Below are 16,554 nucleotides of genomic sequence, written 5' to 3'. Positions count from 1 at the left end.
TCAGTAACTTTTCCATCTAGTTGCCCTCTAGGTGATCTTTAAACTAAGGGGAGAGAGAGGTTTTTAGTCATTTAGTGGACTGTTATAGGCTGTCGATGATGACGACGACGATGATGAAGATGATATTTATACACAGATGTATTCCTAGGTTTTGTGTCCCGTAAATTAGGTATGATTAGATTAGTTTCCAATTAGTTTCTCAGCATTAGCAGCTGTCAGGAAATTTACTGAATTCATTATTTAAACATGGGTACCTATATTGTTAACATGCTGTTTACAATATATTTAGGTTAATTGACATCTAGCTAAGAACCAGCTTACAAGTTCGGTCTTAAGCAGAGATTGGGCGATACTTCAGACCCTGTTCTTAACTTGATGTCAGTTAATTAATATTGACCACTGAGGTCTTTGAAGAATGAGGCGATGAAATAACAATGTTAAACTGTACAAAAATTCATTTATTAGTTAGTTATGCTTAGGAAGTAGAATTATATCTAGTATGGTTTGTCAGTTTACTTATATTATTAGGCACGGTACACCAACTGCGTGTTCCGATGCCTTAAAGATATATAATCCTATTTTTAGTTTATGAAAGTAGTCCGTTAGCAACGTTAAAATTAGGAACATGTGCAATTCGTCTCCTAAAGTCGGGTATTGTGCAACAAAAGCTGTATCCGATATCCACGCGGTCTGGTTGCCAGTTTATCCAGTTAAATGCTGCGTTATTGCGACATCTGTCCGTACAGAATTGTAGTTGACGAGCCTCTGCGAGAGTGTAGTACGGATTATTGATACTGATATATGCAGTACCTTGGCGGCGAGATGCGTCGTATACAACCTGGAAAATAATTATCAGATGATAATGACTAATATGATGATATAGGTAGGTACAGCGATAAATCTATGTAGTCACATTTGAAATTTTTGATAATATTGACTTCGCGAATTGTTTATAAATACTAATCAAATTTGCAGAATATTAATTTAGTAGAATGTGATACCCTCTTAACTGACCGGATTGTTAAGTAACGTCTTGATATTGTACAAACCTTCTTGCAAATAAATGATTATTATTACTTTTATTATTAATCAAAATCAGAAGATCAGGCGGCCGGAGGGATGTGGGATATATACATATATATCTAACAATTTATCTCTCCCCAATCAGGGCTTGAACAACGGCACTAAAAACGATAATATGACCACGACCGAATTGGTTAGGGCACTTTAACACACATAGTGCCTTTGATCGATGATGTTGATCAAGTTGTGGGTCACGTTGAATTGGTTCCTTTATTCGCGGACTACTTGGAGATAATTCGCAATACATTGCAATCGTGACAGCCAGAAAGATGCGAGACAGTTTTGATATTTTTTGAAATTATTTATCATCTACTGGTACATTGTAACTGTATTTTTTCATGATACATATTTGTTGATATTCATCAAGCGTTACGTTAAACGTAGGACTTACCTTATAAAAGTATTGAGGCACGGGAACACGATTGTTAGAATGTAAATGAATATCAACCAATCTTCCAGCTGAGTTTCTTAATTGAGTGACACCAAATGTGCCTGTGTAAATGACAGTGTTGTACCTAGCAGCAGCAATACGTCGGCGAAGATTCTGAGAAAATTAATTCATTAACTTTAACAAAAACTTGTAACTACAAACAATAGATATGAATATATTTTATCAAACTTTTAATTGATGTTTGATGTGAAGGAGTTTTATTTTTGATGGTGACTGTTGAAAATTAATGTTTATTGCAGGTATTTGAACTCCATTCAGCATCCATTTACCACAAACCCAAAAAATAATGATGGATTTGCATGTTGCAGTTTTTTGTAAACTTCAAGGAGGTGTTTTTTGGTAAATTGGTTGGCCAAGAAAATACTGGTCATGGCTAATAAAGTCAATACTCATAAGGTAGATAGGGTTAGGGTAGCCCAGGAACGACCACTGCGACCAACAACGTAAATATGATGAGGGCTGAGGCAACATATTTAAATACTTTATTCCGGCCAACAATTATACGTGACTCACTGTCACTTTATCTAAGGACACCATTTTGCAAGGCGCTGTGAACTATATCAACGCAGCCACGTTGATGCTCTACCAAATATTCACGTCAAAGTTAATGTCGAACTTAAAAGTTTGCGGAGCTTATGCCCGCTTGTTTTTGACGTACCGACGGTATTTCCCTGGGTACTCCCTGTGCTCAGGCTTCTTGAATCGGGCTACGATTACGCTTGATCGCAGATAAACAGAAAGCACTATTTTGCTAGCTCTTGTAAGTAACGCGGGAACCCAGAGCTGTGGCGTAGAAGATGAAGAATAAGCGCGTATTATCGCAATTTTCTTTTAATTTATCGAAACCTTTAAACAGAGCAACACATCGCAGGGCATGCAAGGAACTGCGTCCATCAACCTGATGCGTAGGTGTTAAACCTCACGAGCCTGTAAACATGGGGCATCCACACCCTCCAGACCGGAACACAGAATTTGACAGTATCACAAGGAGGCCCATACAATTTCTGCCTTTTCTAGTTATTTCGTAATTTACGTTTCTTTGGAGTTTTTGGCCGGCCACGCAAAACTTGAGTGACCTCGCGGTAAGATTGATAATATTGTCTAGGCAAGCGAGTCCAAATCTACCTCGTTATTACTTTCCATCAAGCGTAATAGACGTCAAGCAAAGTTTTTTCATTTGAAAGTAAAAATGTATACGTACGGCTTCCAAGCTCATCCAATTTCCAGCGTTGAAAGGTTGCCATTGCGGAGCAGCGTTGATGAAATAGAAAGTAGAGCGTTGACCAGTTGCAAAGACATAATCTGTCTTGGCAGCGAGGTGACCACGTGCCAAGAACTGGTTAGATGTAATATATCTATCAACCATGTTGCTACCTAATAGGTTGGCAATGACTTGTCTTTGGTTGTTTTGCGTATAAATGGTGTTAATATTTACGCCAGGGAAAAATGGGCCCGCTAAAAAGAAAAGAAAATTAAAGTTTTTACCTTGACTTTGATGGAGCAATGAATAGAGCTGCCAAATTACGTATGAAATTCGATTTTCTTGCAAGTGTTTATTACGTAGCAATATTGCCTATAAACCTGCCTAATAAACCTATTAGTGGGATGATAAGCCCAGTGGGTAGGAGCTCGACAGTGGCCGAATTGCTTTGAATCGCAGCATGGATCTCTAACTTTTTAAGTTATGTGCGTTTTAAGCAAATAATAGTTAAAATTGTTAAATCCTTAGTAGCCGAATAAATGAAGTACCTAAGATATTTAGAATAGAGGAAGATAGTTTGTAAGATAGATTCATCGGAAGTAGTACGCAGAATAAGTCGCGAGGAATCGAAATTATATAATAAGTAGGTATACTAGGCTGGGCAACTCAGATAAGCAAATGATCATTTTGTATCCAAATATGTATACTATCGATATTTTATGTAGAATTTAATTATGAGCAATTTTGCCTTACCTAACCAGCTAGGGCGGTCAACCCCTGATTGAAAGATTCCATTTGTATCGTCTTGATTGTACCATACATATAAAACTTCCATTCGCGTCGGATTGAAGCAGGACCAATAGTGAACATGGAAGACGTTGTTTACAATAAATCCAACACTGTAAGGTAGTTAAAATAAATTAGGAAGGAGTATTATAAGCGTAGTAGTATTATAACGATACCTAAATTAGTCCAACCACTGCCACAAGTATCTATACTTGTGGGTTAAGGGGAACAGATAGCCAATGCTTTCAGTAGTATGCACTTCATACATGCACAAAAGCACTAACCACCTTAATTTTCTTAGGACTTTAAATTCCTCTTACCGCTTTATGCGTACCTTGATGAAAGCAAAAGAGGCGGCTTTGTTTAAAAAATTAACACATTCTTTTTCTGATCTTGGCAAAAATACATAGAGCATACCAAGGTCAAGAATGTTGTTCTTCTTAGCCTGGGTATTTAACCAAGTATTCCCTATATTCGGTGTTTAAGCAAGATCAGCTTATCTTCTAAGATATATCATTAAAATTGCATACCGTATAACGACGTTATTGTTAAAGCATCTTTGATTTGTTTGCTGCGCCTCAAACACAGCGTGACTACTACAAGTTATCTGTCCAAAAGCTTGATTCCCACTCAACCATCCAGCGCCTGACACAAGGTTATTGTTAACACATCTAGCGGTCTAAAAAATAATAGGAGTTACCATACTAAACTGCCTCATTCAGACGGAACGATCCTGGGTTATATTAAATAGAATGTGGTATTTTGCATTTCTGCAGGCTTCCTGCTAGAAAATTGGTTATCTCAACGTCTGTATCTCTGACGAGCACGTTATGCTATAGGTTCCGGTTTTTACCACTTATGCTAATCATCGTTTGGGCCCGCCAATCTACATAAACTCTGGGAGGTGGAATTACACTCTAAATCCCCTCTTTGCTGTGCCCAGAAGCTTTTTGGTTGTATTTGCTCTGGTTTGATCGAATTTTATCACCATAATAATAAAATCGTTGGACAAAATTATTGGGGTTTATATATTGCCACAGTAACCCTTTCAGTTGAAAGTGTCTCCTTAACCTTATTCTACATTCAATATCAGGTGAGATAATTCACGATTAATTGTTAGTTAAGCGTCCCTACAAAATTAAACTTTTGGAAGAGGTATTAAGACAAGCCTTACAGCAGTATGGACGTTGGATACAACGTTAGGGTGTCGAATAAGTCGGTTTGCTCCTGTGCAGGAGATGATAATTTCCTCTCCGACGTTGAGCCGAACTAGTCCAGAGTTGCTGCTAGGGGTGAGAAAGGTGCTTCTTGATCTATGAAGGAAAACGGGCTGTGGCTGACCAAAGTCACCGTTTATTCTTAAGCTGCACCCTGAATTCATAAACAATAAAATAATATTAATTTCACGTTACGTTTATGTTACGTTTATAATTTGCTTAAAAATAATTTGAAACCGAAAAACGTTTCACGAATCGTAAAGGTGACATTTTTGTGACTTATCTAAGCGAAGGAGTTAATTTGTCCAATGTATGTATATAAATATATTAAATAATATAAAATTCAACAGATATAGTATTACAGAAATGTATTATATATATTCGGTGCGTTCATATGGAGGAGATTAAATAAGGTTACCAATTAAGACGGTAAAAATGTCAGCGAGTAGTAGGTAGGTAGATAGGTAGACACCTACCTAATAAATAAAACTAAAGCAATCTACCACATTTTCATTTCCATTGAAGGAAGCCTTGGAAAAGCTTCATTATGCAAATATTTAAGACCGTTAAAGTGACATTTAAATAATGTTCAAAATTTCTCGTAAGCATAAATTTAGGATACATTATAACTTATAAAGAGAATAAATTACCGCTTCGCAGAGAGGTTGTTGATTGATTGAACCACTGGAGTTGCTCAGTAGTTAGCCAGGCATCCAGGTAATCTTCAAATTGGTCATCGCTCGTAAAGGCAATATCAGTTGGATTGGGTAGCCTAGAAGGAAGTGCAATGACGGTCACTGCTACCACCAACGTCAATGCTATAAGGCGAAACATTATGCGCTACACCTGTTATGCCTTAATAACTAAACAATGGCCAATGGCCAGATTTTAGGGAACAGTGACAAAGAAAGCAACAACGTTTCTAATATTTATACAAAATCATTATCGTTTATTATAATTTGCCATCTACATGTGATATTGATAATATCATTATAATAACCCGCTGTCTAGATAGAGTATTATGATAACGAATTAAGACTCTGCTTTATATAAAAATAATAATTATGTCTACTAATATTAGGAACGCTCAAGTATGTTTGTATGTTATGTGCGTGTGATTGATATGCTTTTCGTTCTAGAGGCGAAGGAAAAGTTACCAAAAAAGTTAAGAATCCGAGTACTAAAACGGAAACTTTAAATGTGAAATTTAGACCTGCTAAAATGTTTTGGTGCTTTAAAACATTATGAACATGTTCTTTGCTAAGCAGCATAAATGATTTAGGAGGGAGGACATAAAACTGTTATATGATTCCTAGGGGTCGTACTTTAACGTGATTTGTAACTTAGTTTTTGCGGTTCTCTTATTTTTCAGCGTAGCTATTGCACATTACCACCTTGAATACGTTTACAAAAATGGCTTAGTCTAGAAAAACAGGCTGAAGATTTTACCAGATTTGGCTCAGTCTTAGTCGTCTGTTACCTTTTCATGTCTATCAATTAACGCTTTACTATATTTCGGGACTTAATAAAAAAATTGATCTCGGCTCAGTTTTCGGTAGATATCTGAAAATTCGGTACTTATAGGATATTTTCACGATATTTACAATACAATTTCTAATAATAATGTTGTTGTCTTAGTTTTCGAAATGTGATTGGAGTAAAGTTATAAATTAGTTTACCTACTTAATTTACCAAAAAATTTTTTTAATACATACTTATTAAAAATAAATCAATAATTTTTAAATGTGCTTATTGCACAATGCTCAAACATACTACATACATAATATATAAACAACATATAAGTATTTTTGTTTTTTCATATAGGCTACAAATAATATAACGCTGTGCTCCAAAAATGTTCAAAAATGCACTCACGAACATGTACCTATCTCTATAATCATTTGTTTTGGATTAAAAACGAAATGTATCTATTAATCCCTACTATACTATTACTATGCTATTTAACTTTGGATTAATTATCAACTATTCGCTAATCACGCATGGCTGGATAGATTAATTTTGATAATAATTTTGTGTCCACGCCCCCATTACATGCCTTGCGACATTTTGTCACAATAGCAATTGGATATTCCTAATTTGTTTGTTATCGTTTGATAAAAAGCATTAATCTTTCATTAAAAGAATCGCTTAGGCTTAGCGTACACCTTAATCAAAACTTCTATTTTCTATTCAAAAAGAACAGTAACATATATAGTTGACTCGACCACTGTCTACCGTGGGTATCATATAGTTGAATTAGATAAATCTGAATTACGATTCTCCGATACAAATATTTCTTCCAATAGTTTTCTCGTCAATTTAACAAGTGACAGTTAGGTCAGTACAAATTGAATTTATAACAATTGTTTTGTAGATATTTAGGTGTTCTACGAGTTGTAATAGATTAAAGACAACTATTTTTTACGCTGAATCATTAGAAGTGTTTGCAATTCTACGTTGCAAACGTTCCACGTGAGAAAACCTGTATGCCTGAGAGTCTTGCATTTAGTTCTCAAAAAAGGATGAAGTCTTTCGCTTTCGCACTTGGCCAGCGTGGTGGACTACGGTCTAAACCAAATGAGATGGGTTTAGACCGAGAGGAGACATGTGCCGGTAATAGGTTGATGATGACCATGATGATGATAGGAGGAGGCAGTAGGCATATAAAAGTGATCAGATTCAAAAGATAAATGACAAACCAAAATCTGTCGCGAGCATTCTGTCGACACAACGACCATAAACTTTGGCCGGTTCGTAACTTTTGCTTTATCATCTTATCGCGTCAGAAACTTTAGGCCTGTCTAAGAAACTTTTAGCTGGGTTATTGTTTGAACCGCGGGTCGGTGTATCAGCAATATTTTAGGGCGGAGGTCGAGCCCCATTAGCTAAACAAGGGTATTTCGAAGCGCATTATTCTTACCGGCATAAATATTTTTATAAAGATACGGCGTTCTGGAAAGTAGACTCCCGCGTTCGCTATGGAAAAAACTAGCGCCATCCATTCGTAATACTCCGAGTAAATTACTTTACTGTGGTTGCTACGCTTCATGGCATATGTTGTATAATCATGACTGCCTCCACTGACAGTAACAATGTGCTAGATTATTGTCATCATCATCATCGTTCTCAGCCTTTCATAGGCCTCATCTCTCATAGAAGAGAGGGATAGGGGAGGAAGAGGGGCTTAGGCACTTCACGCTGCTGCAATGCGGATTGGTGAGCTAGAGGCAATCAGATTATTATCGTGAGGGTAGTAGTATTTTCCTAACTTCTGGAATAATAATTATTTTAAAGCTATAACCAAGAGAAATACTTGGTCCGGCCCTACCGTCCGGTACATACTGTAATTAGTACTACTTACACGGTAGTACTTACTTACCAAGTTATTATTTTTTCAATATACTACGCAAATTATACACACATCGCCACCTAACCCCAAAGTAAGGGTAGCTAGTTTTATGGCTAGATTGACTTATGGTAGATGACCGATGAATATTTTTGTTACATAATATACATAGTTACTTATAATATACAGAGATAAACACCAAGACACATTTTCCAGTTGTGGCCATGGAACCCTCGGCCTTGGATTCAGTAGACCGCCAAAAGCAAAGGCGCCAGTAGGCCGTCAAAAGTTCCAGATTAGTCCATTTAAGCAAATTTAGCAATTGCTTCAGGCTTGAAGTTTCGGGGGTGACACAACAAACAGCACCAAAAAAATTTACAGGCATAATAAATAAAAATAATTATAATTTGGTTTTTATTGTAATGCCAAATCCGTAGTAATCCAAATCCAGGTATTTCTGTCGTCTTTCATACATAGATAAACCTCGTTGTAAGAAAGTTGATAGATTAACGAAAGTTAAAGTCCGATGCTAGTTTTCTAGTGGATAAAATTGCTTAGGGCATCAATTATCATAGTTTGTTCAACTAATACATTAACCAGGCAGATGGTTACTTACTTGAATCTAACTGCAATGGTTAGAACACATTTATGAGAACCGGCGGGTTCTTTATAAATACCAATGCCTTTAAGGGTAATACCGAGATTACGTGCAAACAAAAACTTGTATAAAGGCAAACTGAATAATTAATTGCTTTTTACCTTCGTCATTATTGTGTCTATAAGTACACGTCTATAAATTTCTTTATTTTACTTAAAGTTAATATAGATTTATTTTGATTGTCATATTTTACCGTTTTCCTCTGGCATCTCTTAAAGCTAGAGCTAGCTAGCTATCAAATTATCTATACGTAGCTATAAATAATAATTAATAGCTTGCATTCTGTAGATTTTTATCCTGATTTTTAAATAACTAGACAAACGCGTTCGTCGCTGGCGGCAAATTCCTAACAACATCCATCCATCTTAAATCTACTGTGAGTCGTTTTTATCATTATGGCTATTGCTCTGTTTTTGTGCAAGTAGTCAATTATTTTTAATATTCGAAATTGATGGCTCAAGAGAAACTTTTGGGGGTTTTGAACATCGGCGCGCACCTATAACGTATCTAAGTTATGTGCATTTTATATATTGGATAGAAGCAGGCGTTACTTTGCGGAAATCCATGATATATTATCAAAATTAAGCTTAATTTGCTATACTCCGCGAAAAGCAGTAGAATCTGTGTGGTGTAATTTATAATTTCTTCAATCCTTATACCCCACACCAAACAGATCTTCGGCAATATACCCTCTACGCACGTTTCGCTCCGAAACCGGAGCATCATCAGGAGATGTTGTCAGGAGATTATGTAACTCACTTAACAATTATTCATTAATTATTAATTTATTAATTATTCATTGCTTATTAAGCTTAATTTTGATAATGTGCATTTTAGTTAATTGAATTTCACTTGCTTTAAAGTTTGATGCATGCCTGAGAGTTCTCACTATCGTTCTCGGAGGCGTGTGAAGTTCACAATCCGCACTTAGACAACGTAATGGATCACGGCCTAAACGCTGTAGTGAGGTGTTAAAGTGTAATGATAAAATCTGGGCATTTGTAATTTTGGTTACTGAAGGTTTATGAGTCCGATTAATATTTATTATACCATTTATCTAGACTTCAATCCTTGTATTTTGTATAGTTTCATGATACCCATATGCTACGCGAATACCTTCTTTAAACTACGTAAGTTCTGGAGTGCTTGGTTCATTGATTTATTAGTGTTTCATAGCTGATAATATATATCTATTTTTAAATACTTTTATCAGGTCTTATCTCGAAAATAACGCACTTATTTACTTCCACGCATTGTTCAGTTTCTGAATCAAGTGTACACGCCTTAATCACGACCCTAATTAATTAGTTATTTATTATGTAATTAGAATCGTGATTGGGACTAATAAAGTTATTTCAGTTGATTAAATTAACGTAGGCACCAGGTTATATTTAACATTTACTGATTCCCCCCAAATCGAATTATATAATAATAACATAAACTGAAAATCCCAGGCTACCACGATCATTATTAGGTTATAAGACCGCGCCGAATGCAATTTTTTTTATGATCACTAAAATACTTTGGCATAAAAGCAATTATACCTCGCGTTGCTACGCTTTTACGACCTATCCTTGTCCTCAAGTCTCATTGCTGCGAATGCATTATCATATCAACCCATTATCGGCCCTCTACAGGGCATGGGTCTCCTCCTCCCGCAATAAGAAGGGTTTAGGGCGTCGTGCACCACGCTGGCACAGTGCGGATGGGTGGACTTCACACTCCTTTGAAGATATTATGGATAACTCTCAGACATACAGTTTTCCAAACGATTTTTTCCTTCACCGTTGAAGCAACTGATATTTTAATTTCTTACAAGGCACATAACTTAGAAATGTCAGAGATTGGGATTCGAACTCGGCACCCCGAAAGTGAAGTCGCTTCCAAAGGTTATAGGGGGCCTGTTATGGTAGGTCTTATTCCTGCCGGCAAAGTTTTGACGTGACAACGTCTTATAAATTGGTTTGCCGGGTGACACTTCAAGAAACTGCGTTACGCTCCGCTCACGTTATGCGCTTTCAATGAGAGCGAGTGAGAGGCACGCGCCCGCCTAAGAGCGAGAGAGACAGACATAAAAAGTGAAAGGCACGCGTCCCTTTGTAGTAAACGCTGTTTCATTGTACGCAAATGTATTGCAAGTTATTGTATGTATATAAATATACATACAATAACTTGCAATACATTATGTATGTGTATGTAAAGGTAAAAATAAAATTTTGTTAATATGAAATTCAGTGCGAGATTCTTTGTATAAATTAATGTTTTAAATATAATTCTTTGTATAAATAAATGTTTTAAATTGTTACTATTATTTCATCCTTCTTCCTACTATACGAATGAATATTCACATTAAAATTATTTTACCACTCAAAGTCGTTGTCACGTAAAACTTTCGCCCGTATACCGACTTTACAGGCAACCAATTTTTTTATTTCGAAAATTATCACGCTAGTAAATCCGCGGTTAAAAGCTAGTTCACAATAAATTAATACAGATTTCAACTTCAGCGTAAAAATATATCGCATACATTTTATAGGGAATAGACGAGCGTTCGCACAGCAAACACAAAGCCTATAATATGTCAAGAACATGAGGCAAGCCATCACAAAGAGATGCTCCTCTTAAAGAAAATAAAATCAGTAATGAAAGCTTGAATTGAACTCGATGTCATCAAATTACATATTGGCTTCATTATTCAGAATGTCGAGTTGTTTTCATAAATTAATTATTTCGCTAGAAATAAATAAAAGTATTGTTTATTTGAAGTAGGCTTTTCCTATGGGCTTCATTTTAATAACTCAAGTTTGCCTATTTGTTGTGACGAGATCTAAGAGTATATGGGCAACCGACAAAAACTCTGCAGTTACCTTTCAAAAAGTTTTTCTTTCAATACTTTTAATCTGATCTTTTAAAGCAGATGAAAAAAAAGAGTATAATTTTTTTATAATTTTACTTTTTTTATTTTTAAGTTAGCACTAGATCTCACGTTGTTGAAAGTGATGGTGCAGTGTAAGATGGCTGCGGGCTAATCAGTTAGGTTTAAGATAAAGCAGTAATATTAAACCCATAACTGCTCCTTATCGGTTTCTAAGTGTCATTACTACGACGGCCGAGTGGCGCAGTGGGCAGCGACCCTGCATTCTGAGTCCAAGGTCGTGGGTTCGAATTCCTCAACTGGAAAATGTTTGATGAACATAAATGTTTTTCAGTGTCTGGGTGTTAATCCGTATTTAATAAGCATTTATGTGTATTTTATTCATAAAAAAATATTCATCAGCTATCTTAGTACCCATAACACAAGCTGCGCTTACTTTGGGGCTAGGTGGCGATGTGTGTATTGTCGTAGTATATTTATTTATTCACTAAGACTTACGTCTACCATAAGCCAGGAAGAGTTAAATTCTCAGGTCGGCCCTATTCTAGATTGCAGTATTAGTGCGGAGTAACGAAGTTGATTTCGACTTGACTTGGAGAGCAGTTAAGCTACTGTTAGCCATATGTTTATATTTTTCTTGTACAAGTTAGCCCTCGACTGCAATCTCACCTGGTGGTGAGTTTTATGTAGTTTAGAAGGTAGCGGGCTAACCTGTTCTGTTTCTACTTAGCACTGTTTGGAATGCTAATTCGCTTAGCGGCACGTCTTTGTCGGTAGATTGACAAGCTAAGGCGAAAACCTTCCACATCGCTAAAATAATGCATATATGTACTATAAGCAAGTAATAATATAATTGTTAAAAACCCTACAATTCGTTTCTCCAATGAAATAAAAGGCCTGCCGACTAGCATGCGCTGGAGACAATTTCTCTACGCAGAAAGGACAAAATGATTATATCTTCGTACTGTTTTATCCTCTTTCCGAGTAGATAATCTGAGGTTTATCCCCGCTTCTACTCTCCCAAGCCCTAGATGGGGATGTATAATGGCCATGTGAAATGGTAAACGGTGGTAAACTCCTGCTTTGCAGGCAGGGGGCGACGTAATTTTATCCTTTGTCAGTGGATAAATTGGTTTCCTGTCCATGAACTATTAATAGGGTGTGGACAGCCTAGTGGTTGGGGCTTCGGCTTCCCTTTCGGGAGGACAGCATTCGATCCCCAATCCGCACCTCTTCATTTATGGAGATAAGTGCCTTTTTAATTAAGTTTATTATCACTTTTGCGGTTAAGGATAACATCTTGAGGAATGCATTCCTGAGAGTTCTCCATACACTTCTCAAAGGCGTGTGATCTCTACCAATCCGCAATTGAGCAGCGTCGTAAATTATCTACCGTAAATTACATACCCTTCTAATTCTGAGGGGAGACCTGTGCCCCGCAGTGAGTTGGTAATGATGAAGATGATTTTTAATTAAAATTAATTAAAATAAAAAAATTAAAGTCATATTTTGATCATAATTCATTTATTACTCGCAGTGTACTTCATCAAATAACTTTATTTAAAATAGTGACTTTATTGTGTGCAAAAATAAGAAGTAATATGTTACACAGGAAGGAGTGCTCTCAAAACAGTAGGTATTAAAATTACAATTTTTAATAAACGACACAATATTTTATAATAGATCTTAGTATAATTACCTAGTGTGATAGATGGTTATGGAATATTGAATGAATTTATTTTAGGATGAATGTTGTACATATCTAGACTTAATTTGTACCTATTGTACCTAATAGGTAAATCAGTAAATTGTTTAAATAATTTATTAAAAAATCACGTTTAGTCGATAAGTAGGTACCTACCCATTTGACTCTATATTTTATTGTTGTTTAACAATGCTCAGGTAGGCCCATTTTAATTTAAAAAATGTGTATAGGTACCTAGGTACAGGTCTGTAGGTTAAGTCTGGCCTAGTCCGATCCGGATCGGACTAAGTGGATCCGATCCGACCGGCAAGGCGTGGGCGAAGCGGCCTCTACAACATCGGGAGATGCCCAAATTAATTAATAAATGAATGTCTACAACAATATTGCTGTCCTTAAAACAACAAAATATGTTTTTTCACATAGAGACATAGTAGTATTAACTTGTTAATTAATACCAAACATTGTATTCACATTTTAATAAATACGTTTTTAACAAGATTAACAAAAATAACAATACACTAAAATAAATTAAATAGGTATAACAATAATAATTATTATTTATTATTAACACACCACTACTGAGAATAAACTAAAAGGTTTTAAACCTCTATGTAATCACACTTTTTAAGGTACCTATTCGACTAATAACAAAACTTGTCACAAAATAACTACTATCTACCTAAATCCATTTTTTTTGCATCTAATTGAATCGCATTAATTTGCCTGCCATTAATCTACTTGTGATTCGGGGTCATGTTTATGCACAGTTTTATTATAAAAAAATTAAGGCAAATTTTATGCAGTTCTACGGCGTAAGACTTACGAATATATTAGGAGGTAAGTGTAATACCTACGTGGAGTACCTACGACGAGTACAAATAACCATTTGTTATGGTGGTCTTTGATCGAAAAATACACTAGATGACAGAAAATGTTTAATAGTAAATGCAATAAAGTATAACTATCCCAAAGTATTCGAATATTGGTGTAGGTAAGTACAACGAGGACCAATAAATAAATTGATAATTTTGCATCGTGGGCTTTGATCAGTAGACGCCAGAATATGTAGTTTAAAAATAAATGCATTATATTTAGTATAAGTGTCGCAAAGTATATGAGTTGCAAAGTTGGTATTCAGCGTAAAAAATATTTAAGTATCTGTCGACATGAGCGTCACTTTGCGGATAACTGAATCTGAAGAAATGCCTGGGAAAAATGTATTTTTATGCGTGACGTCATAGAATTCAATGAAGATTATAAAAAAATAACACTTGTTCTAATATATAATAGCACATTGCAATGTTCAATAAGGTAAGATAATATCTTTTCAGTTAATCTCTTTGAACATTTATTATAGCATGAGCAAATAAATTCAACAGTAAAAAAAAATAACCAATGTTGTTAGCATTCCACTGGTCCCGAAATTCTATTCAGTCTTCCTCATTGTACCTACGTCCGTATTAATAAGAAGTATTTCATTGTAATGAATTTATAAATAAGTATCAAAACTAAAATACACAATTTAACTTTTTAACGACCTGCGCAATGATGTAAAGCGATGCAACGAACACCTTAGTTACATCAAAGACTGTACAAATCCTCAAACTAAATTTATTTAGGACGTGTTTGTATTAAAATCAGATAGTAGGACTCCTCGAGGCTTCAATGGCAGACAATCAACTTGTCTAGTGTTTTTTGTCAGGCCATTCTAGGGGTAATAACGTCTCAATACGTATGGGTAAAACATTTTACTAATGGAATGCTATTCTTATGACTTTCAAATTTTATTTTTGTTATAGTCTCATTTAAGTTATTAAAGCAAGTTAGAATGAAAGTAATTAATGTCTTAGGTAAAACAATATTCTGACTAACGAGAATACTACCCGCATTTGACGCCTGAAGGTAAAAAAAGTACCTCGCGTATGAGGCCGGTCATAGTTTGGTATTCAAACTATTCGGACATTTTCATAGTCGGTTTCCATTACAAGTTTTATCTCGGGCCTAACCTAACCTATTTATGTAAATTTTTCCTAAATGCTCATTTTATAGTAAACCTTGATGCGAAAAAAATTCAAGGTTCCTAATAGTCTCTTGTAATAATAATTTTTATATTCATTTTATTTTAGCAAAATAATTATACCTAAGTGGGATACTAATGAAGCTCGAAGTTTTCGAATACGTAGATATAAACAACGTGTGATGTTTAAGCCCTATCAAAGTATTAAATCAATTTTAATAAGTAGGTACCTACCTAACAATATCCGTTTAAATCAGTGCTTGACTGCCTAAAATCTAGTGATATTTTGTTAATATAAAGTTCACAAAGTTAGAATTTGGTCGAGAAGTTACTAACACTCTAACATATTATAAGATACCTCATTAATCTTTTAATACGATGAAGGCCTCCGATAGCTGTAATTATATACACAGACTATTAGGTATATCTAATAGGAAAGTATTACTAACGTACTCATTATATAATATTATTACGAATAAGTTATCGTGTCAATTTATTTTTAAGAATGATTTATAAAATGACGTTTCGTACCTTAATGAGAGTTACAAATAGAGACATTTCGTAAAATTCATAAGATTTCGACTGTAGTTATTATTAGATACCTATTGTAGAAATATATCAATTTTTCTAGATATTTAAGTATTTATTATATGTATCAAGTACCTACCTAGTTGAACCTGATACATATAATATGTAAGTATTACTCATAAACGTTAATACTAGTCATAACTTTACCTGCTGATAATTAACCAGTTATTTTAAATCAATTAACGTTTATAAGTAAAGCGCATATGGATTTGTAAAACTTAGAGGTACTTCCGTAATTAGTTTTGCAAATCCAAATTTTATCAATTAATTTTCAAATTTATTATTTATTATCTTTGAAAGAATTTCAAAATTTTTTCGTTTTTATAATTATAAAAATTTAAGTACTAGGTACATAGTGTAGTCGTTTTTATGCATTTGCTATACAAGTTACCTTCAAAAGTTAAAAACTATTTTTAACACTGTAATTTTTCTTAAATAAAAGTTAAATGCTAAGCTATTCGAAAAAAATCCACGAGCTTGGATTTTGAAAATTATTTTATTCTTTACATTTAAAGTTATTTAGGCTAATTTCTACTTCTTTGAAAGTGAATTTCGCCAAATGATCTCAAACAAAAACTGGACAACATGAAACTCGAATCTATCTACAACGACATAAAGTAGATATAT

The 16,554-nt window shown here is 34.8% G+C and overlaps 1 protein-coding gene across 1 annotated transcript; it reads right to left on the bottom strand.

Annotated features, from left to right (window-relative positions):
• Positions 1-437: 437 nt before the first annotated feature.
• Positions 438-5,644, bottom strand: LOC120623751. The gene is made up of 7 exons (XM_039889958.1): positions 5,389-5,644; positions 4,696-4,892; positions 4,052-4,200; positions 3,489-3,634; positions 2,736-2,989; positions 1,475-1,627; positions 438-838 (listed from the first exon to the last, which is right to left on the bottom strand). Exons 1-7 carry the CDS (start codon positions 5,570-5,572, stop codon positions 587-589), a joined length of 1,335 nt encoding a protein of 444 aa, XP_039745892.1. The 5' UTR covers positions 5,573-5,644; the 3' UTR covers positions 438-586.
• Positions 5,645-16,554: the final 10,910 nt, after the last annotated feature.

The sequence above is a fragment of the Pararge aegeria genome, chromosome 5, assembly GCF_905163445.1.
Source record: "Pararge aegeria chromosome 5, ilParAegt1.1, whole genome shotgun sequence".
NCBI classification, from domain to species: Eukaryota; Metazoa; Arthropoda; class Insecta; order Lepidoptera; family Nymphalidae; genus Pararge; species Pararge aegeria.
The sequence above is the reverse complement of the archived record's forward strand: the minus strand, read 5'-3'. Positions and strand labels throughout refer to the sequence as shown.

What these genes read in the sequence shown, in the direction of transcription:
- LOC120623751 (XM_039889958.1), bottom strand. Translation starts at nt 5,572, where the DNA reads ATGTTTCGCCTTATAGCATTGACGTTGGTGGTAGCAGTGACCGTCATT. An exon ending in AACAACCTCTCTGCGAAGCG is followed by an intron (nt 4,893 to 5,388) that starts GTAATTTATTCT and finishes TTATGAATTCAG; the next exon opens with GGTGCAGCTTAAGAATAAAC. An exon ending in ATTGGATGAGCTTGGAAGCC is followed by an intron (nt 1,628 to 2,735) that starts GTACGTATACAT and finishes TAATTTTCTCAG; the next exon opens with AATCTTCGCCGACGTATTGC.